Source organism: Rhinoderma darwinii, chromosome 8 (genome assembly GCF_050947455.1).
Source record: "Rhinoderma darwinii isolate aRhiDar2 chromosome 8, aRhiDar2.hap1, whole genome shotgun sequence".
Classification (NCBI taxonomy): Eukaryota; Metazoa; Chordata; class Amphibia; order Anura; family Rhinodermatidae; genus Rhinoderma; species Rhinoderma darwinii.
The window spans coordinates 117,899,610-117,925,162 of NC_134694.1; the positions used below are offsets into that span (position 1 = coordinate 117,899,610).

At 37.3% G+C, this 25,553-nt stretch overlaps 1 protein-coding gene across 4 annotated transcripts in view; it reads left to right on the forward strand.

The window, feature by feature from the left end:
• The window catches only part of DIAPH2 (diaphanous related formin 2), a 952,586-nt gene that overhangs the window by 310,731 nt on the left and 616,302 nt on the right, over nt 1-25,553 (forward strand). For all 4 annotated transcript variants that reach the window (XM_075836589.1, XM_075836591.1, XM_075836588.1 and 1 more), the window contains one exon: nt 5,636-5,750. In XM_075836589.1, the coding sequence (XP_075692704.1) occupies nt 5,636-5,750 (115 nt within the window). The remainder of the gene's footprint in view (nt 1-5,635; nt 5,751-25,553) is intronic.

A 25,553-nucleotide genomic window follows, 5' to 3' on the forward strand; every position in this document is an offset into this window, starting at 1 on the left:
TTAGGGTATTTAGATAGAGGACTAGGACACCTAATTGAATCTTTCCCCAGGTAAAAGGAAGGCTACCACTCATGTGAAATAACTGTGTAAAGACTTTTTCTTGGAAGTTCAACGGATTGTGCTTTCGACTAGTCCTGTCTTCCAGAGGTTGTCTCAGGAAGACACCCCTTTTCCATATGCCCCATAGGAGCCAGAGCAAAGGGCCACTAACAAAGAGCAGCTCTCGCTCTGGTGGACCCGGCCCGTCCGTTTATTCCATTTCTGGGACTGTTACTATTGTCAGCCATATTAGCTCTCATGGAGCTGCTTTTTCAGTCATCTGGTCACCCACAGGCTTACCCCTCTCCCTCTCTTAATTCTCCCTGGCAGTAAATCACAGTCAAAGAAACTCCCTTTATCTCACTGTGCCAAGATATATATGTATGGTTGTGAAATAATCTGATATCAGTGACTAAATATGTTTTTGTTTATCAGAGATGTGTCGGGTAGACAAGAGGCTTCATTCTCATTGATAACATATAAGATTACAACTTTTTGCTTGATTTGCCAATACTCACTGGCAAGTTACGCACTTTTCCAGGAGAAATTGTCAAGAATGTTTTAAGCCTACGGACAGGGGTGTAGCAAAAGAAAGGAAGAGGCACACCCGGGCCCTGGTGTCTTAGGGGGCCCAAAGGCGTGTTACTGGATGAGTATAAATATTACCCAATTCCTCTACCCCAATCCCATTGTGAAAAGCAAATTTAATAATTCAATGCCTTATATTAATACATATAGACTAAAATAAAATAAAAAAATTGTACTGAAATTGCCCTTCGGTGGAAATTGACATGTAAGGAGAAAGGACGGAGATAAATCTGGAATAGATTGTCTGGTAGGAAGGACCGTAGAACCCATTAGAAGACTGACGTGACCAGTTCTGGAATCCTAGGGGGTCACTGACCCAGAAGATAATTATAATTTTTCTTTTTTTACTGATCTAGATTTAATTTTAAATCTGAAAAATGTCATAATGCTGAAGTTTTCGAGTTAGTTATATGTATGTGTTTATTTATGAACCCTAAGGTAAAATAAGAATAAACCGGAAAAGAGAGAATGTAATGGAGGCCGCAGAAAAGGTCATGAATATTATTATATGCAAATCTCATGAACTTTCAGCTATTTCCTGAAGATTGCAGTGTGACATCTGTAAGGAATGCAGATAAGAGACTACCCATAGACCATGCAAAACATTAGACATGCATACATGTGTTTATTAGCATATTGTTAGGAAACATCCGTCGCTTTTAGGTTGTCATGATTACTAGTCAAGCATCTGGGTGGCCCTGGTTTGTAATGCAGAGCCAATCTGTTTTTTTCTGTCTGCAGCCTATCAGGGCCAAGGGTGGAGTATTTGAGTCTGTTCAGTTTCTTGTTTGTTGCTTGTAATTTTCTTGTGAATGCATATGTCTGATTAAGCTCCTGGTTAAACCCTGAATTACCTTGACTACTTGGACTCTTTGAACTGGACTTCAGTTTTGTCTTTGGATTTACCCTCTGCTCACTAATTTGGATATTCTACTCACAGCTGGTTTCGACCTCTGCAACTCCTGGTATACTTTTGTTTTGCAGTTTGGACTTTTAGTCTCTCCCAGTTTGAACTCTGCTTGTGTATTACCCCTCTGGCTTTCTGGTTATCCGTTCTGGATTTGCCTGCAATACACCTCCTGTCCTACACCTTATTCTGTAAAATCAACCTGGGTTCTATGCGACCAAATCCAACCTGCCTTGCGGTAGGCTCCGGTGAAGATCATAGAGTAGCCTTACACTCTGCTGACCAGAGTGGTGATGGACTTGAGGTAGCTGATTTACTTGTACACTTTATCCAGACAGTCTCCAGCTGCCTTTGGGGAATTTCTTGTATGACAATTCCATAACCTTTCACTCTGGGAATTGCTCAAGTAGTGATTCCCTGACACATATAATCTATGAGATGTTCATATACTCCACCCAATTTCCTAACTGATTATCAATCCATTTTGCACAAGGTTCTTAGAATGAAAAACCTCAACCCTGTTGTAAAAGTAATTCTAGTTAATTCTAGTTGATCAATCTTGGTCTTAATGAACAATATTTTAAGTAGGTGTCCACCATAGGAGAACCTCTTCAATGTGGTCCAGCAGAAACATCAACAGGATCCATCCAGCAATACTGAATCTTTGTCCAGTTATTCGCTCGATCAGTTAAGGGCTTGCGTCTGCAGACTTTAAGAAGTTGTCTAAATTATCAAAATCCCTACAACATGGTCACACTCTTCGTGTATGACGAGAGGTTGAGCCCAAAGCATTAACTTCATAGATTTTTTGGGGGGTTTTCTCACTATATAAAAATTCTACCAGGATTAGTTGCTGGTTTATGAAAAATTGATATGACCTGAGACAAATCTATTCTCTGTACAGAGCCGTGGGCTATGTGGTTGCTGTATAGAGACTGTTGTCATTGTCACGACCATCCAAATATACACAAGGAAACTTCTTCTTCTTTGTCTACTATTTTCATGTCTTGTTCTTCTCCATTTGGGTTTCTTTATCTTTGTCTTCATCATTTTTGTTCTTCTTTGTAACCTTTTTTTTTTTTTTCTTTGTAATCAACTTTTTGTACGTGATCTTCTTTTCTATCTTCTTCTTTGTTCTGGTCGGTTTAGTTTTTAGCTGTTCAACGTTTTCCTTTTCTTTGTTTCCTTGCTCCTTATCTCCACCATATTATTTGTCACCACCATCTTCTTTGTCTACACTATATTTTTCATTTCCACATCTTTTTTTTCTTTGTATTTTTTTTGTTTCTATCTTCTTCATTACCACCATTTTCTTCGTTGCCACCATCTACTTTGCCTCCACCATCTTCTGTATCCCCATCATCTTCTTCGTCTTCACACTTTTTTTTTTTATTTCAACCATCTTCCATCTCTACCATTATCTTTATCTCCACTATCTTCTTCATCTTCACCATCTTCTTCATCTGCACCATCTTCTTCATCTTCACCATCTACTTTATCCCTACCATCTTTTTTATCTTCATCATCTGCTTTATCCCTACCATCTTTTTTTGTGGTCACCATTTTCACCATCTTCTTATTTTTTTTTGTGTCATCTCCTCTTTCTATATCTTAATCATCTTTATCTTATCTGTTTTTGTCTTTAAAAATATCAACAATGTATCATTATCGACATTATTATCATTATTGTTTTATCACCAGTTTTGATATTTAGAGCAATGATTTATTTTGAGCTGCTATTTGTTATTACAGTTTCCTTTACTATACTGTATACTTGATCCAGATCAGTGAGACCAGTCTTTAACTTGCTACAATATTTATACATAGATGTCCCGTCCCCCCTTTTGTCACACCTATAGTGTGTGGAATTTTCTCTACTTACCATACAATATAAATATATTTAAGAAATGTGAAATAATCCTTGAAGAAGCCTGATTTCCTGTATTAATCCTAGTATAATACATTTTATGTCTGTCTGCTCCGACAAGGGTGTCCTTGGGCCATTTAATAGACAGTCATGAAAAATGGTGTTAATAGACCGGATTTTCTGTCACTAAATGTAATGACACATATTAATGAAGAACTATTAAGTTTAAGACTAAGGGATATGTGAGGATGTCGCCATTACAAAAATGACTCCTATGGTCTGTGGTTAAAAATGGCCCATTCATTCAGCAATAATAGATTCCATTAAATCATGTAGAAGTCTCTGCTTTATGGGACATGGGTGAAGTTTCTTTTCTGGTTTGTCAGATTCATTCTACCTTGGCCTCCGAATTCTAATGCATTAATAATTTATACATATTGGGGCAGTTTGACTAATACTGTCTTAAATGTAGACATATTAGACTTGGACTAGATACGCCAAATTTATCACCGTGGCTCATGCTGGCGGATACATTTTTCGCATTTTTAGACCCTTGTGTCTATCTTTATACCATCTCTTGGTTGGCGTACCTTAGACCACTTTTTTTTTAACCAAAATGTTGGTGCAATTTTGTGGCATATTAAGCCACGCCCATTTCCACCGAGCCACGTCCCTTGTCTGTGTGTTAGAAAAAGTAGCTTAAACACTTTAAAAATGTAGTGCAAGTCGTGTCCGCCGGAATCTGGACTCCATTTTGATAAGTACATCTGCCCCATTATGTCATACGTAGCTACAGCGCCAAAAATATTCTAAGAAATCATACAAATGGCTTGGAATTTCTTATTGAAGAGAAGATTCGTTTTCAATATAGATTTTCATGTTGAGTTACAGAAAATAAATAAAAACCATTGTGGCCAGTTCGGTATTTGTAGGGCACGTGCTGCAGATTTTGAAATCCGCGGTGCTCTCATGATTCGTGCAGATTTTTTCTGGAGCCTGTCAATGGGTCATAAAATACCCCGGTCACCTGCAGTCATTACAGATTTTGGCAGGATTTAGGAACGGAATACAAAATAAATCCTGACGGAAAGCACAATGTGTGAACGTGGCCTAAATCGTATTTGCAAGGAATGAAAAGATCTTGCAAGGAAAGGTCATTTTGATCGCTGCAGATATCTGGGGGGCTCTGCCCCTTTAACGAAGAGTGTTCTATGTAGATCAAGAAGAATATTAGAAGTTTGGATCGGTGACAGTGGACAGGTGTATGGCCAGCTACAGCTAGTAAAGGGGTGTATGTCAGCGGAGTGATGTCTGATTCTATCGCAGCCAGCAGGATTCTGAATCTACTTTTCTATTCTTAGATTTCTAGTATGAACTTTTTTTTTGCAATAGCTTTTGTATTTTTTTTTCTCCTAATTAGATATTTTGAGGCCGTTTCAGGACCGTTTTGCTTAAAATCCGTTTAAAAATGAACTTTGTGCGGAGTTGCTTTATTTTATTTTGACCAATCTATACTTTTAAGAAATTCTTAAATGGTTTTATACTCTTTAAAAATTACTCATAATGTTCTAATAAATGTGTTTTTATATGTATGTATATATATATATATATATATATATATATATATATATATATATATATATATATATATATAATTGTTATTATTTTTTATATTTATGGAGACTGTAGAAGATGCAAACCAAAGAGAAGACTGGTCATTTATAATTATCAATCTCCTTTCCGGCTGCTAGCAGTCCTCTAACTTTACACTACATTTAAAAGTAGATAACTTTACTTTTTTCCTGATATAGATGGCTACGCTCTGTGATGTATTTACCATAGGGGCAAACCAGGCAACTGCTATGGGACATGTGGTGAAAGGAAGCCCTGGGGGGGGGGTCCATGCACTGAAGTGCTTTTATGTAGCCACCACTATGGGGAGCTCGCTGTATATAGATTTTATGGCTCCATAGAGTTCAATAATAGCGGTGTTAGTCCATATGCAGTTAGCTCCCCCTAGTGGTGGCTGCAGGCACCTAGATTTTGTCATTTAAGATAATAAGGGGCAACTGGTGGAAGTGCCCAATGGTCAGAATAGACCCCTGCTAGTATTACCTGTGGATACTCCCAAAAACAGAGAAAAACATTTCTGATAATTCCTTATAAAATATATATAATGTCTTTGGATACATTGTGTATTATATTATAATCTCCAGCATATTCCCTTAATTTAGGTTGAACCACAGGAGCTGTCGGAGTCTTCTTTCTGGATCAAGGCGAAGGAAGAAAAATTTGAGCACCCCGAACTTTTTTCCAAATTGTCTCAGACTTTTGCAACACACCAGAAAGGTAAGAAAGGCGGATCATATCTGCATATATATATATGTGTGTATATATATATATATATATATATATATATATATATATATATACATATATGTTTGTGTGGTACATATAATATAACCTTCAGTGCTGAGTTTGTGAGGATGCAATGCGTCTAAAATGTTTTGAAATGGCTCCATCTGCTCTAAGGGCCTGTAAAATCTGGAGCTGAACGAACAGGTCGTCTATGGGCTGGTCTGAACACCACAACCCTATTAGGACTCCTGCATCATCTTTATTGTATAGTCCAATGTAATTCTCATATCTTCCAAATAAGATCCAGCGCCAGCACCAGTCAAACGTGGGCAGGTGTTTTTGTTTGCCCTGCCCCAAATGTTCCACCTTTTGAGGGAAAGACCCAAATTGTGGTTGTATGTATGTATATATTATATATGTGTGTGTATGTATATATATATATATATGTGTTACTGCTGGCTATGATCGAAAGGTGTCCGAACGCGCAGAGCATCGCAGCTTGCTGTATTTGGGACTGTGTAGCCGCAGATCATGCTGACCCCTGTCCACCCGCGAAATTGCCTACAATGGTCACATAAGCATTAGACCTGGACCATGTAGCAATGGAAGAAGGTGGCCTGGTCCGATGATTAACGTTTTCTTTTACGTCTACTTGGTGGCTGGTGGCCTTTGCTTTCCTTACTTGGGTAAGGCCTCATGCACTCGAATGTGTTTTTGCGTCCACAATTCATCTGCAAAAGAATAGGACAAGTCATTATACGGGCCATATTTGTGGTCCGGGCTACTTAGAGTCAATGCACATCTTGTATGTGCGCGGTCCGTGATTGCAGACAACCCACAGATGACACCCTGCGGCCATCCGTGCCGTAATCACAGACCAGGCACACGGCTACGGTTGTATTCATGAGGCCTAAGAGATGTCACAAGATTGCATTATGGGAAGAAGACAAGCCGGCGGGGTCAGTGTGATGCTCTGGGGAATGTTATGCTGGGAAACCTTGTGTCCTAACATTCATGTGGTTGTGACACGTACCACCGACGAAAAACATTGCCGCAAACAGGTACCCCCTTCATGCCAGCCGTATTCCCTAATGGCAGTGCCCTCTTTGAGCAGGATAATGTTTCCTGACAAACTGCAGACATTATTCAGGATTGGTTTGAGGAACATGACAAAGAGTTCAAAGTGTCTTCTCCAAATTCCCCAGATCTTAATCCGATCGAGCATCTGTGGGATGTGCTGGCAAAACAAGTCCGATCCATGGAGGCCGCACCTCACAACTTACAGGACTTAAAGGATCTAGCTATCTCCTATTTATCTAGCGCACAAAAAAATGGTGAACACTCATGCCACCTAAGCCTCTAAATATAAATAAATATGCATTACTGCTAAATCTACTTACAATAGGGAGGTTCTTAGCGCACATTTTGATCAAATTGTGTGAGCCCACCTGCCATGACAAGGCAACCTCTATAGATGGGAACTTACTCTGCACATACACCCAGAACTGGGACTAAACCTACATATATCTGGGGATGGTAGGAACCAGCATTAAACTAATTAAAATTACCCAGGACAGAATGGGAGGAGAACAAGATAAAAAAAAAAATGGAGGCAGTCACTAACCCCACATATATAAATCACATAAACAACACAAAGGTTTGAACACCACATTCCAACTAAATGAAACAAAACGTGTATACAGGTGCAAGAACGCCTGTGGCTGCAAATATACAGCACACTGCGAACACTAATGTCACCTAAGCCACTAAATTATCTATCTATCTATCTATCTATCTATCTATCTATCTATCTATCTATCTATCTATCTATCTATCTATCTATCTATCTATCTATCTATCTATCTATCGATCTATCGATCTATCGATCTATCTATCTCGTATATTAGTTTGGATGCTCAAATATGAAAATCTAGATTTAGTGCTTGATGGGGTGTTTTCTTTTTGTGTGTTTTATTTATATATATATATATATATATCTCATTCTATTATTATTATCATTATAATAATATTATTGTTTTTATTATTATTATTATTTTTTTATTATTATTTTATTTATTTGATACTTACATCCTGCTTTCTAGTCAATATTTTGTATACTATTGAATAATTGAACATTTTCCTGCAAATATTGCATATTTTTTAATAGCAGTTTTTCATTTTTTTTATTAGTTTAAATTTTATATTAAATCATGTTGGTTTGTATGATTTATTATACTCCAAATTTCCTTGGCTGAAGAAACCAAATTAAGGTTTATCCTGCTGTCCCTTAATCTGGTTTGCAGCGAAGTGGACAGAAATGTAAGTAATATACCCCTTCATGATGACCAATGCAGAGTCCAATTAATACTGTATAGATAGTAAGCTTCACCAAGCAGGCGGCCCTCATGTGGGTTTTATAAGTAATTAACCAAGAGGAAAACTTCAGAAAAAATGACGGGTGCACGGCCCAAATTAATAGGAACTCCTATATAAACTGAAGACGTATGTACATAGAAGAGAGCTGCAATTAGTGGAGACGGGTAATACATAGACTTATGTGAGAGCTTTTAAAGTTTATTAAGAGGTGTTTTTTTTTTCTTCTTGAACCAACAGTTTGTTACAAAATTGAAAAGTTAAAATGAAAAAAAAATGCAAAAAGTTTAAAAAAAAAATATGAAAATAATAAATTAATAGATTTTATCTTTTTTTTTTTAAAATAAAAATGTCTACCAGTGTGTTTGGTGTTTTCTAGAAGCTTTTTATTAAAAATAATTTTTACTTTTTGAGATACAGCTGCTTTGTATTCTCTATATAGACCATCTGTATCTAGCGATGAAACCTTTATCCGTCGGGTCAGCGGCACTGATGGGTTTAGTGACAGCGGGTCCTGCGTGTCTCTGACACACGTGATCAATAACAGGTGGATCCTATGTAAGAGGTGATCGATAACCGCTCGATCCCACCCACTGCCACTGAACCTGTCAACCCCGAGGACCTGACGAATACAGGATTCAGCGCTAGATACAGCTGCTCTGTATACAGAACACAAAGCAGCTGTATCTCAAAGATCCATGAGTTCCCCTCTGGTAGAAAGTTTATCATTTTCTGTTCTTCCATTATGACTTTTTTAGCTCCTATTGTAGGGTTACCATGCTTTCCCTAAACTCTGAAAAATAAGTTTGCAAATTAACCAGTGCCTTAGGGCATTCCTACCAATGAGGCAGACGATGCGACTGCAATGGGGCTCTTAAAGAGGTCTTGGTTGGTCCTCTTCACTGCTACTGTGCAGGACCTCCCACTCCAGACGAACTACATTGCAGGGGGCGGGTAATTGGCCTGAGGGTCATTGGACAGGGGAACAAACCCGAAGTCCTACTCTTCTACAACATAATGGGAGGTCCACTTTAACTTTTTTCATTGGGGCCTCTTCTTTTCATTGTAATTGGCAGAGTTCATCCCTACCCCAACTGTTATGGGGCCTTTGGGCAACCCCAGACACTAGAGCCCAGATGTGGTTGCAATCTCCTCAACCCCTTACCAATACCACCTCAAAAAGCATGACTATAAAAAAGTAAAAGTGCCTCATTGCTCTAAACAACCAATCATAGTTTAGCTTTTTAAATGTGAACTTTAATTGGTTGCTGTGGAAAATACGGCCACATGCATTAGACCATGTAACCATGGCCTATAGGATTGCTTTACTGCTCACCGCCAGGTATTTCCCAGGTCGTCTGTACACTGGATCATACAGTAGCCCGACCTCATTGTTAATAAGCCTAATTCAGGAACAATGGTCATAACAACCTTTTCTAATTGATAACGAGATGCTTTCCTCACGCCTTGTTTATCAGATCGCTGCATCTCTGAGTTTTCGTAATCCTCAATTAAATACGGTCTACTGACCTCACTTAATTTGACAGGAGCTTTAAAAGCTTATGATGATGGATGATGAGGGCTAATAATTAACAATCAATCACTATTTAAGACTCGGGTTGTTGTCAGCAGTTCTGGGGTTCTGCAAGAGTAAATGCACTCAAGACAAGATTCTGTAATTACTTAAAAGACAAGTTTAATATGGGATTTCCAAAGATTTGTCTTTACAAAAATGACCGAGTTGTTTTTCTAAATTTCTTTTATTTTTTTTACTGCACTGCGGCTGCTCTTCTGTCTGGGTTATCTAATTATATATATATATATATATATATATGTGTGCAATTATATGTTACATGCATTAATGTAGGTTGTGTGTTCTATATATAGACTAGAATATAACTACTATAATACTGCCCCTATATACAAGAATATAACTACTATATTACTGCCCCCTATATACAAGAATATAACTACTATAATACTGACCCCTATATACAAGAATATAACTACTATAATACTGCCCCTATATACAAGAATATAACTACTATAATACTGCTCCTATATAGAATATAACTACTATAATACTGCTCCTGTATACAAGAATATAACTACTATAATACTGCCCCCTATATACAAGAATAGAACTACTATAATACTGCCCCTATATACAATAATATAACTACTGTAATACTGCCCTCTATATACAAGAATATAACTACTATAATACTGCCTCCTATATACAAGAATATAACTACTATAATACTGCCCCTATATACAAGAATATAACTACTATAATACTGCCCCCTATATACAAGAATATAACTACTATAATACTGCCCCTATATACAAGAATATAACTACTATAATACTGCTCCTATATAGAAGAATATAACTACTATAATACTGCCGCCTATATAGAAGAATATAACTACTATAATACTGCTCCCTATATACAAGAATATAACTACTATAATACTGCTCCTATATAGAAGAATATAACTACTATAATACTGCCTCTATATATACAAGAATATAACTACTATAATACTGCCCCATATGTACAAGAATATAACTACTATAATACTGCCTCTATATATACAAGAATATAACTACTATAATACTGCTCCTATATACAAGAATATAACTACTATAATACTGCCTCCTATATACAAGAATCTAACTGCTATAATACTGCCCCTATATACAAGAATATAACTACTATAATACTGCTCCTATATACAAGAATATAACCACTATAATACTACCCCTATATACAAGAATATAACTACTATAATACTGCTCCTATATACAATAATATAACTACTATAATACTGCTCCTATATACAATAATATAACTACTATAATACTGCTCCTATATACAATAATATAACTACTATAATACTGCTCCTATATACAAGAATATAACTACTGTAATACTGCCCCTATATACAAGAATATAACGACTATAATACTGCCCCCTATATACAAGAATATAACGACTATAATACTGCCCCCTATATACAAGAATATAACTACTATAATACTGCCCCCATATACAAGAATATAACTACTATAATACTGCCCCTATATACAAGAATATAACTACTATAATACTGCCCCCTATATACAAGAATATAACTACTATAATACTGCCCCTATATACAAGAATATAACTGCTATAATACTGCCCCTATATACAAGAATATAACTACTATAACACTGCTCCTATATACAAGAATATAACTACTATAATACTGCCTCTATATACAAGAATATAACTAGTATAATACTGTTCCTATATACAAGAATATATCTACTATAATACTGCCACTATATACAAGAATATAACTACTATAATACTGCCCCCTATATACAAGAATATAACTACTATAATACTGCCCCCTATATACAAGAATATAACTACTATAATACTGCCCCCTATATACAAGAATATAACTACTATAATACTGCCCCTATATACAAGAATATAACTACTATAATACTGCCCCCTATATACAAGAATATAACTACTATAATACTGCCACCTATATACAAGAATATAACTACTATAATACTGCCCCTATATACAAGAATATAACTACTATAATACTGCCCCCTATATACAAGAATATAACTACTATAATACTGCCCCTATATCTAAGAATATAACTACTATAATACTGCTCCTATATACAAGAATATATCTACTATAATACTGCCCCCTATATACAAGAATATATCTACTATAATACTGCCCCCTATATACAAGAATATAGCTACTATAATACTGCCCCCTATATACAAGAATATAACTACTATAATACTGCCCCCTATATACAAGAATATAACTACTATAATACTGCCCCTATATACAAGACTATAACTACTATAATACTGCCCCTATATACAAGAATATAACTACTATAATACTGCCTCCTATATACAAGAATATAACTACTATAATACTGCTCCTATATACAAGAATATAACTACTATAATACTGCTCCCTATATACAAGAATATAACCACTATAATACTGCTCCTTATATACAAGAATATAACTACTATAATACTGCTCCTATATACAAGAATATAACTACTATAATACTGCTCCTATGTACAAGAATATAACTACTATAATACTGCCCCTATATACAAGAATATAACTACTATAACACTGCCCCCTATACACAAGAATATAACTACTATAATACTGCCTCCTATATACAAGAATATAACTACTATAATACTGCCCCTATATACAAGAATAAAACTACTATAATTCTGCTCCTATATACAAGAATATAACTACTATAATACTGCCCCTATATACAAGAATATAACTACTATAATACTGCCCCCTATATACAAGAATATAACTACTATAATACTGCCCCCTATATACAAGAATATAACTACTATAATACTGCCCCTATATACAAGAATATAACTACTATAATACTGCCCCCTATATACAAGAATATAACTACTATAATACTGCTCCTATATACAAGAATATAACTACTATAATACTGCCCCTATATACAAGAATATAACTACTATAATACTGCCCCCTATATACAAGAATATAACTACTATAATACTGCCCCCTATATACAAGAATATAACTACTATAATACTGCCCCCTATATACAAGAATATAACTACTATAATACTGCTCCTATATACAAGAATATAACTACTATAATACTACCCCCTATATACAAGAATATAGCTACTATAATACTCCCCCTATATACAAGAATATAACTACTATAATACTGCCCCGTATATAGAAGAATATAACTACTATAATACTGCTCCTATATACAAGAATAGAACTACTATAATACTGCCCCTATATACAAGAATATAACTACTATAATACTGCCCCCATATACAAGAATATAACTACTATAATACTGCCCCTATATACAAGAATATAACTACTATAATACTGCCCCCTATATACAAGAATATTACTACTATAATACTGCTCCCTATATACAAGAATATAACTACTATAATACTGCTCCTATATACAAGAATATAACTACTATATTACTGCCCCCTATATACAAGAATATAACTACTATAATACTGCCCCGTATATAGAAGAATATAACTACTATAATACTGCTCCTATATACAAGAATATAACTACTATAATACTGCCCCCTATATACAAGAATATAACTACTATAATACTGCCCCTATATACAAGAATATAACTACTATAATACTGCCCCCTATATACAAGAATATAACTACTATAATACTGCTCCTATATACAAGAATATAACTACTATAATACTGCTCCCTATATACAAGAATATAACTACTATAATACTGCTCCTATATACAAGAATATAACTACTATAATACTGCTCCCTATATACAAGAATATAACTACTATAATACTGCCCCTATATACAAGAATATAACTACTATAACACTGCTCCTATATACAAGAATATAACTACTATAATACTGCCCCCTATATACAAGAATATAACTACTATAATACTGCTCCTATATACAAGAATATAACTACTATAATACTGCCCCTATATACAAGAATATAACTACTATAATACTGCTCCTATATACAAGAATATAACTACTATAATACTGCTCCCTATATACAAGAATATAACTACTATAATACTGCCCCCTATATACAAGAATATAACTACTATAATACTGCCCCCATATACAAGAATATAACTACTATAATACTTTCCCCGATGTACAAAAATGTAACTACCCTTTTGAATTTGTGGCCCAGTCGCAGATCACTGACCTGTGCATTATTGCTTCAGGCTGATGATTTCTCCGTGGTTGGTTGTGTGGCTTTTGTGTCTTCTTTCTTTGTATCTCGTCGCTCTCGTCTTTTTTCTTTTATAAATCCCATCCATTAAAAGTATTTTTGAAACATATTTTCTAAGACTTCACTGTTTTTGCAGAAATGTCCCTATAATGGCACAGTTTACAAATTAGTGAGCGCTCTGAAGAACAATGGCCGTCGTCTCATTAAAGCAGCTTATGTGAGGAGGAATGTAAATGTATGGTCCTTGTTATTCTAAACTCCGCTTGTTATATTCTCCATTTCCTTGGGGAGATGACCTGCCCCTTTCATGTTCTACTTCTACAAAGCGAAAAATTAGCTCCCAGATAAACAAAAATCACAGCTACAACACTGTATAAAGTGTAACTCTCTGATACACTGTCACAAAAGAATTTAAATATGTTGTTTTTAGTATTTTTTTTTAAATATTAAAGGGGCAGTCTCATTACAACCGAAACTTTTTTGTATTGAAGCCGGATCGGGAGATCATTTTTGCAGGAGTATTCTGCTAAATGGACCCAACAATGGTGTTTATTATACAAATAAAATAAAAGTGGGTGTTTCCCAAGGATCGGGGGTGAGCTGAAAATTTATCCACAAATAGAGATTCAAATGTTGGTAGTCGTTTGTAATAGATGGACGGGCTGACCATATAGTGACCTTCTATCCAAATAGTGTTTCTTATATGTTGGTGGCTGGCAAGTAAAGACAATATGCCGTTCCTGGTAGATCAAGGAGATTGTTCTGGGGTAGGCATGAGATGAACTGTGCCTCCTACATTGACAATCAGCGATTGTCCCCTTTCCATTTCCTAGATCAATGATCATCCCAACGATCTACCAGTGTTCTGGTTCACAAATAGAATGCCAGTACCACAGTAAAGACTGACACCCGATCATCACAGAGAGACTGAGCGATAATATATTATGTAACACAATGTAATTCTGATAAGAATGCAGCTCTATATGTCGTTGAGTCTGTGCTGGATTACGGGCGATGTCATACACTCCTTTATAGTCTTATTTGCAACACAGATTACTCCATAATAACTAAATATAATATTAAGACTTCATTGCTCTGCATTGAAGTTCTCTCCGAAATGTGGTACCGCATTATATGTAATGATACATTACCCCAATAATATGGGCCCTCGTCTACTGAGGCGAACTTAGAAGTTCTTACTCTTCCTTACAGTACCTTGTTCTAGAAAAGGGCGGTGTACCCATTGAGCCTGATCCTTTATTTTTGTTGAGAGGGGACACTGTGGAGGTCCACATTGTCTATGGGTTAGAGGACCGCTCTCCTAACATCTCTGTCTTAGTAAATATTTGCATTCCCATTAAAATAATTTGACAGCATTTTTTCTTAGTACCGGAAATGAATGAAGAAATTGACAATTAGGTGTTACCATTCCCTTTGTCAGCAGAGGGATCTCTACACCTTCTGACACTATCCAGCCAGTGCTGACACAATCTATTGACAAGGCGAATTGGAACATCCAAATGTAAATGTAAATTTATTCATACATTTCCAGAAGGAATAACAGAGGAACAATACAATGGCATTTTCTAAGAGATGATGTTCCAGCATTGTTATTTCATGGGGAATACAAATATTTACTAAAACCGACATTTCAGGAGAGATGACCGCTCTTCATTACGTGGAGCCTTGGTTTTCCGCTCCTTGTGGCGTTTGATGTCTATATAGTATGGACACCCTTGCCCCCCCCATGAAGTCTCGTCTATGCATTCTCTTCGGCCCCATGCACACGACCGTAGAATTTGTCCGTAATTGCGGTCTACAATTTTGGTCTAATTCACTTCTATTGACCACGGACACCTTCCCATAGTTTTGCAGGAAGGTGTCCGGGCCGTAGAAAGGCTCCGCAAAAGACGGGACATGTCCAATCTTTTGCTTTTTACCATCAGTTATTCCATACTTTGTATGGGAGCACGGGCTGAAAATGCGGATGGCTGTCCGCTGTTGTCGGCGGCCGTCCGAACCCCCAATCACGGGCAGTAATTATGGGCAGGGCCGTGTGAATGGGGCCTTAGGTGCACATTTCTTCCAGATCAGCAATGTAAATCTTTAGAATGAGGCAAGAGGAGTACTTGGAGCCAGGATACCCGGACTTTAGCACAGGGAATCTGCTGTGGGAGAGGGTTAAGGTGGCCACGCACATTAGATGTATGTCGGCCGAACCCACCGATTATCTGATGTGTATGGTGGCGCCCGACTTTCCCCCGACGGCAGATGTCGGAGGAGAGAAGGATCGGGCTGTTAAATTTCTACATGTCCGATCCTTCTGTTCGTAAGGAGATAAGCCACAGTGTTTCCTTCTACCTTTTGAAAAAACGTGCATACTTGGCTGAGCCGAACGTGCGTGGAAGTTCCAGAGTCGTTAGGAATAGCAGTCGGCCGAACTATCTAATCCTCGTAGACTACTTTGATTCCACACTGGACTCCACTACACCCCACGCCCATAGTAATTGGGTGGCCTTACCTCAATGTGTGCTATCTTTGGGTAGACGCCCTAAAATATTTGAAGCTTTTCCCCTACAGATGTATCAACCATTGGAGATGTTATTTTGTTTATTCACGTGAGCTTTACCGATCAAAGATCCTGACAGATCCATCACAGATCTCCAGACGTTGCATCTGTTGTGGCCGCTGAATGCTTTGAATTGTCATGATGAATCATGTCCGGACGCACACGGGTCTATAATCCCATTCACCATTTAATATTGAAATCAATAGTAGATAATGTTAATGCATGCTACATTACTGCCACCGTCCCAGCAGGGCATCCCAATGAATTAACTGCAAAAATGAAACTTCAATTAAACATGTCACTGATCTTCCTCCGAGTCAATACTAGTTACTTGCAATTCTTTTGCATCCCTTATGTTATACGTGGTTTTCTTTTTATTATAAATCATTAGCGGAAAAATATATTTTACACAATTCTCTGTCTGCTCCTTCCATTTCTCACCTGGTAAATCGTATACAATGTTATGATCAGTCTTATTGCAGATGCCCTTGATGAACAATTATGTCAAAGCGGTTTCAACTTTTTTGTTGTTGGACGTTTCGGCCTATCCCAGGTCTTCGTCACAATCAATTTAACGATAAACATAACATTATAAGTATTACATAAAGAAAGATCACTCATGTTGGTATAAAGTACAATGGTATTTTTCAATAACTGACGTAGATATAACATTGAAGGACTTCTATAACATAATGGATGACTATTAAATTGACAATAAAATAATTTTTGTCATATAAAGAGCGTGGATCTATCTGTCCGTATTAGTGATCAAAAAATTATTTTAATGTCAATTTAATTGTACTTTAAGCAAAATTACGGTCGTGTGCATGGGGCTTTAGACTGTAATAAAGATAAGATGATAAACAGATCTCTCCCTGGTATGCAGATCTAATATAAATACTACTAATAATATAATGATGATGATGATGCAGTATAACTTTGAGACTGTGATTGAATCCTGCATTAGCAGGTACTGTGTGCACCATAGAGTTTTAGATTATTTTATAAGTTTTGCACTACTTTTCCCTATTTTAGTTCTTTCAACCTCCACCTTCATCTCCTTGTCTTCCTCACCTTCCCCATTTTTTTCTCTTGCCTCTTCCCCTTCTTTTCCATCTCTTCCCCTTCTTCTCCATCTCTTTCCCCTTCTTATCCATTTCTTCCCCCTTCTTATCCATTTCTTCTCCATCTCTTCCTCTTCTTTCTTCTTCCCCTTCTCCATCTTTTCCCCTTGTTTTCCATCTTTTCCCCTTCTCCATCTCTTCCTCCTTCTCCATCTCCATTCTCCTTCATCTCCTTGCCTTCCTTCCCTTTCCATTTTTTTCTCTTGATCTTCCTCTTCTCCATCTCTTCCCCTTTTTCTCTATCTCTTCCCCTTCTTCTCCATCTCTTCCCCTCCTCGTTTTGCCCATACACTACCCCTTCCTCTCCCTTATCCTTCGATTCCTCACCCTCCACATCTTCTTCTCCTTTAGCCTACTTTTCCTCTTATTCTTCTCCTTTCGCCTCCTCTTTCTCTCCCTTAAGGTGGCCATAAGATTTAGAGAGCTGTTCCTCCAACAGCTATTCCTCCTGACTTCTACTACATGCCAGGTTCAAGCATGTTCATGCGTGCATGTCTCCTCTGGTAGCGGCTTATCTTCCACAGTAACAAAGGATCAGGCATGTCAAACATGCCCGATCCTTCTTTCCCTCGACATCTGCCATTTGGGGAGAGTCAGACGTTCCTATACACATTTACATGTTCGATAATTGTTTGTTCCCGCTGAAATTGATTATCTACTGTGTATGGGCACCTTTTAGCCTCCTCCTCTTCTCCCTTAGCTTCATCTTCCTCCCTCTTCACCTCCTCTTTTTTTTCCCTCTTTCTCTTCCACTCCTTTTACTTCCACTTCATCTCCCTTAGTCTCCTCTGTCGTCTCCCTTCCACCTTGCTCCTATTTTACTACCTTTGTCTCCTCTTCCTCCTCATTTGTACCACTCTGTCGTTTATTTTTGTCCTATTTTCTTTGTCTTCAGTTTTTTATTCTTATTTATTATCGGTCTTGATTCACATCCTCCTTCCCCTTTGCTCATTTTCCTCAACCTCGGTTTTTCCCTCTTTCTCGTTCTTCTTCACTCTGTCTTCTCTTTCTTCTTTTTATTTATCATTGGTTTCTTACTTTTACTTTATTTTCTGTAGTGTTAGGCTGTGTTTCCGTTTATTAAGGAAGCCCCAATACATTGCCGAATCTGTTGTATGATGGATGCCAATGCCCCCTGACATGCCAATTACTAGGTCTCGTATAAAGATTAAACATATATAAAGAGCTTTGGCAGATTTTAGCAAATGTATACAGTATATAAAAAAAAAAACCATTCATTATAATTTTTAAATTGGTTTCAGATTTGTCTTCCCTGTAGAGATCTCAACTCCCCAAAAAAGTTAACTTGGCTTTTCATATAAAAAGTTTGTGCTTCTAAAAGTTGAGAATACTGCAAAATGTCTACTTAAAAAATGCCTTTCTTTGAAATTTCCTATTCATAAATCAAAGCTCACTGTGATGTTCAAAATGTAGTTTATGCAACCAAAGAGTTATCTGCACTATAATATATCATCAGGGTTACAGGAACTTTCCACGTTCAAGCAAATTTTCCTTCTCAATTTGTTTTCGTCCTCGAGTTGACATCTGTTGTGTTCTGTACTTATTACTGATTTGAATATTTAAAGTTTTGTCATTTTAAATGAATTTCAATTTGTAAAAGTTCTATTGTTTTTTTATTTTATAAACCCCAAGAACATTCGTCTGGCACTCAATCAGAAGTTTTTACAAAATGAGTATGAGGCTCAAAAATGCTAATTTGTGGAATGAGCTTCACAATGAGGGAATGAAGATCTATCTATCTATCTATCTATCTATCTATCTATCTATCTATCTATCTATCTATCTATCTATCTATCTATCTATCTATCTATCTATCTATCTATCTATCTATCTATCTATCTATCTATCTATCTATCTCATATCTATCTATCTATCTATCTATCTATCTATCTATCTATCTATCTATCTATCTATCTATCTATCTATCTATCTATCTATCTATCTATCTATCTATCTATCTATCTCATATCTATCTATCTATCTATCTCATATCTATCTATCTATCTATCTATCTATCTATCTATCTATCTATCTATCTATCTATCTATCTATCTATCTATCTATCTATCTATCTATCTATCTCTCTCATATCTATCTATCTCATATCTATCTATCTCATATCTATCTATCTCATATCTATCTATCTCATATCTATCTATCTAAGAAAAAACTTCTATCTCATATCTATCCTCTCATATTGATCGATCAATCAATCATCTCCCTTTCTGACTATCTATCTATCTATCTATCTATCTATCTATCTATCTATCTATCTATCTATCTATCTATCTCTTATCTATCTCTTATCTATCTATCTCATATCTATCTATCTCATATCTATCTATCTCATATCTATCTATCTCTCATCTATCTCATATCTATCTATCTCTTATCTATCTCTTATCTATCTCTTATCTATCTCATAGCTATCTATCTTCTATCTATCTATCTATCTATCTATCTATCTATCTATCTATCTATCTATCTATCTATCTATCTATCTATCTATCTATCTCATATCTATCTATCTATCTATCTCATATATATCTATCTCATATCTATCTATCTCATATCTATCTATCTCATATCTATCTATCTCATATCTATCTATCTCATATCTATCTATCTATCTATCTATCTATCTATCTATCTATCTATCTATCTATCTATCTATCTATCTATCTATCTATCTCATATCTGTCAATCATCTCTCTGTTTTCTATTCCACCTGAAATGCTGGTTTCCAGTTTAGTTGGGCCACATAATCCATTATTTCCATACTCTTTGCCTGTTTCTATATTTTTAACTATGTGGAGCTCTGTTGTTACATGACTATATAGGAAAGAGGAAATAAAAAAGGGGGTGGAGTCTGACACACATTTTCAGACATGGGAAATGATGTGCCATGGAGATAACAACCCTAAACATTGGCAATTTAGAAACCATACTGTAACATTTAAATTTTTACATATTGACTGAATTCATGGCCAGCACAATTCTGTCTATAATTTCACTTTTATATGCGACTGTTAGACCTCAATCTACTATGATCGATTTATTCCGCTCTGTAGCTTAGTAATTAAATTCAGTTAAATCATTGAGGATGGTTTTCATTTTTAATGGTAGATTTGTTTGCACAAAGCTCGAGTTCTCCGCTAGTTTTCCTTGTATATATTAGTTTACCAACTATCCCTATATTTGCAATTCATTGACTTTGTGTGTTATGCACAGCCAGTCAGCTGCTTCTGAGTGTGATACCTGTATTGGGGAATATAACATGGAGCTTCCAGTCTTATTCCTGCCACCTAGTTGGAATATACTAGATCTTGACTTTACATAGGAGACAAAACTTCACTGCCAAACAAAATGACCCAACTGCAGAAAAATAGAACAATAAATAAATGTAAAAAATTTGGGTATTAAAGTTTTTTTCCATCAGCCCCATAGACTTTGAATGTAACGGTAGCACGCATACTCGAATGCCACTCTATTTATACCCCACATGACCATGATAAGGAGGAACGGGGGACTCGGGACTACCATTCTAGTGATAGGTAGGGGTTTCTATACACTTATCACCTGTCCACAGGATAAATGTTCTTAGTTGGGAAACCCCTTTAAATAATTTGAGCTGTTTTTAAAATCACATGACTACCATCGAGTTACGTGTTATCCATTGGGAATCAGGGGCACATCAAGATTCTCCAGCTATGTGACATTTTTTGACATGTGAAGTTTTGATTGGTGGGGGTCCGAGCACTGAGACCCGCACCAATCGCTAAAACGAAGTGGAAGGAGCGCTCAGCCACTTTGTTTCTGTTCGGCTTTTTCCAGAAAGCGGTTGTATCAGATTACGCGCTCATAGACTTTCTATTGAGTCTATACACCACTACATTGATTTCCGGAAAGAGCCGATCAGACACGAAGCGGCTGAGCGCTCACACGAGCACTTCTTCCGCTTCGTTTTAGCGATTGGTGGGGGTCTCAGTGCTCAGACCCCCACCAATCAAAACTTCTGATGTCAGAAGTTTGTTGAACGTTTAGTTACCCTTTAAACATATTATTCACTTTGCAAACTCTCTTTTTATTGGAAGAGTCCGGCAATCATAAGCACATACACAATTACTAATGTGGGAACTAAAGACTACCCCCCAATGTCCGTTCCCTCTTCTCCTATTCCTCCAGGAGGTCTATACTTGCCCTTTAAAAAAAAAAAAAAAAGACGCAAAACACATTGAAGAAAAAGTGATGTCAAGTTGACTTAGCCTTTTACTTTGCAATGTTTTTCAATTTTGTGCTCTGGTCCCATTGCTTCACGTTTATAAGCAATAAGTGAGTAATGGAGAATCCCATTTAGACGTAGAAAGAAGCTTTATTTTTACCTGCTGAGCAGCAACACGTCTAGAGAACTCATCAAGGCTCATTCATTTTGTTAACTTTCCAGCATCAGAGACGACTTCTAAAGAAAAAAAAGTACTTTTCAACCAAAGAGCATTGAATGTGGATCTTAAAAATGACCCCCTGCAGCTGTACGCTGACGGTAGGATAGACTCTCAATTTGTAGGTGCATTAACTTTCAGCATGGGTGAAGCCCAACATTGTTCTTATATTCATCTTGTCATATTCAATGCACTGCTTGGTACAATGGAAATGGCTTGGAATAAAAGAACACACCGGGAATTACCATAGGACGTACATTACAAGTCGGCTCGATGAATGGTCGTCCTCCTCCTCTGAAGTTAGAAGCTGCGGGTTGCCTCGGCATGCAAAGGGTTAAAGTCTGTTTCCAGCGCTGGTCAGGTGGTAGAGTCCTCAATCATTTGGAAACCTGAAATCTACCCAAGTCTTCCAGACTCGTCTCAACAGATCTCTGAATTGGTGTTACGGGAAGAAATGTATCAATAACAATTACTATTAAATATTAAGAAGATGTTCAAAAACATTGTGCAAAATGGGCGACTAAATCTGTCTGCAGCCACCGGGGTGCAATTCTCTCTACGCTGTACGCCGTAGTCGTCTGTTAAATCATTTACATTTAAGGTTTTCAGAGACTTGTGTTGGATTGGCAGGATTCTGGTTAATGGCATCTTTATCTGTCTGCGGGTTCTTAGAACAATAAAAGGATCATTTAATGTTCCAATGAGTGCTTTTAAAAATGAATTATCCCTGACCATACATGAGTAGTCGGGTCCCCCCATCCCCCGTCCTCTGGAATATACTTCATTTCTGTCAGGGGGGTCTCCTAGTAAAAATGAGTCTAAAAGTCTATGACCATCTTTGCAACCACGTTTTTTTTTATTCTTGTCCCAATGCATCAAAAATTAAAAAGAGGGGCATTGCAACAGGTTTTGATTCAAAATGTCCTACCATTTTGTATTTACAGCTCCTATGAAGACCTAGGCATCTCCATGGTAACAGACAACAAACAAATTATGTGTAGTCTGATCAGGCAGTCCTGCTGCCATCCATCTGCCCCCTACTTCATGCTAAAATTTATTTGATAGGTTACCAAGAAGTAGAGGACAGATGGAAGACCATATGACAGTGGGATCAGACTACACAAGGTTTGTTTGCTGTCTGTTACCATGGAGATACTAAAGTCTGCATACGAGCTGTAGACCTAAAATGGTAGGAAATGTAATTTATTAGGACCTATTGCATTATTATTGCATTATTATTATTGCATCTATTAAGTTGCTCATTTCAGATGCATTGAGGGGCAATAAAAAAAAAATGGCTGCAATGGTGGACGTAGCCTTGCACTCAAAATGTTCCCGTGGACATAACTCATAAACTGTCCCTAAGTCAAGCCACCACTTCAGCTTTCATGACTATAGATTCAGAACAGAAATAAGGCTTTCTTGGGCATTATTTGAGACTTGTTTGATATCCATGGTTGTAGTGTTGGACGGTACGGTGACTCAGCAGTGGTTAGCGCTGTTGCTTTGCATCACTCATGCCACGGATTGCAATCAAACCAGAACAAGGTCTATATGGAGGCTTCATCTTCTGTCTAGGTCTACATTGGTTTTCTCTACATCAGTGGTGGCCAATCTCAGATCTCAAGATCTACCAACAGTGTAAGGTTTTCAGTACTCTACACAGACTCACAGTTGAGATCGCTGGTTCCTAAGTGATAAAGCTGTGCACCTCCATGGTAGTGTGGGACACGAGGACTGGTAAGGGAACATGAAGACTAAGTACAGCCACCACTGTTCTACATCTTCAGTTAGGTTTCCTCCAAAAACATTCAGTACTTGATTGGTTGATTGGGTTCTTAACAAAACTAAGATTCAGCTTCATTATGCTTTAAATAGTAGGAGAGGGATGAACAAGAGGTGAACTAGCCACAATATGGATGGAAACCGCCACATAAATAATGAACACATCATTACACTTGAAGATCGAGGTAGAAGACAGGGTATTCTGGAAAAACACTGGTCATCATTTGTTAAATCCATCTAGTAATCCTATGGACAACTCCTTTCTATAAGACCTACGGTATAAAGGCACTTTAATATCCTAGGTCACCCACCAAGGACCCCCACTGTTAGCTTCAAAGTTGACCTCTCACTCTGGTGGACTCATTACGACCAGGTATCACATGGTTGCCTATTCATTGGAATGAACCCATGGTAAAACTATGTTTTCCATAGATGTACACTAAGGCTATCTGGAAAGATGAGTTTCTTTCATCAGATCACTTGTGTGTGGGGCTGCGCGGTGGTCTCTGTGGCTGTGGTGCTGAGAGTTCACGGAGAAGTGGTAAATGAGCTTATATAGTTTGATCAAAATGTTTACAAAGAACCTCATGTTCGTTTTTGAAAAACGATACTAAGCATCAATAGATTATTGTAAAATATCGGATGTTCCAACCACGTTTTTTCTTTTTTGTGGATTGGGTAAAACTATGTTACCTCTAAAGCAGAGTCTCCCGCAGCTTCCCCCGCTCACCAGAACTCATCACATTAGGGTATGGCAGCTGTAACTGTGGTACTCCGCCAAATGCCAGGGCAGCTGCTTTAGAAAAGGTGTTATGGACAATGACGTCAGTGGCTATTCCTGGAGCAGAATCTCCTGCTAGAGTGTCGGCAACAGGGATTCGGCTTCAGAGGAGCCACTGAAGTCACTGTCCATATATGGACAGTGACGTCAAGGGCTTCCCCGGGCACAGTGCTTAAAGTAGCGCTGTGCCTGGGGAGTCCTCGCTGAGCAGAGGAGCTTCCTCTGCTCCTCCACTCTGAACTAATGCTGAAGCAGGGAGCTGACGGTTCCTTGCTTCAGCATTGGGTTCAACTGTATCTGTGTCCTGAGGACGCAGATACAGTTGACTGCGGGACATACCCCCGGCCATCCGGGACAGCAAGAGGTATGATTCCTCTCCTGACGTACCTGGCCATATATGGATAGTGAGGTCAGAGGGGATTCCGCTCCAGGAGGAGTATTCAATTGTATCCTTAACGGCCTGGAACACCCCTACCTTCTCTCATAGTTGCGCCCGGAGCATATGCCCCACCTGCTACCCCTAGCTATGCCCCTGGGTTATCCAAGTGTAGGTGTGTAGGGAGATGGCTGATAGAAATGACTCTGCAATATCAAATATACAAAAATTAGCAGGTCGCGGTCTTCTTGCTTGTTTTTTGAGGTGGCAATATTGTTATTGATCTAAAAAAGTCATAATCAACAATAATCTTCCTGTTTTTGTCACCAGAATGAATGTTTCTAATGGAGGAAATCCTCACCCTCATTCAACACTTATTGTACCCATTTTCTTCAATGTTACTGTCAATAGTACAATAGCAGGACTTCTCCTTCATCCATGGGACAATGCAAAGATACAATATTTCCTTCTATGCCAGTGGTCTTCTATTGGGAAT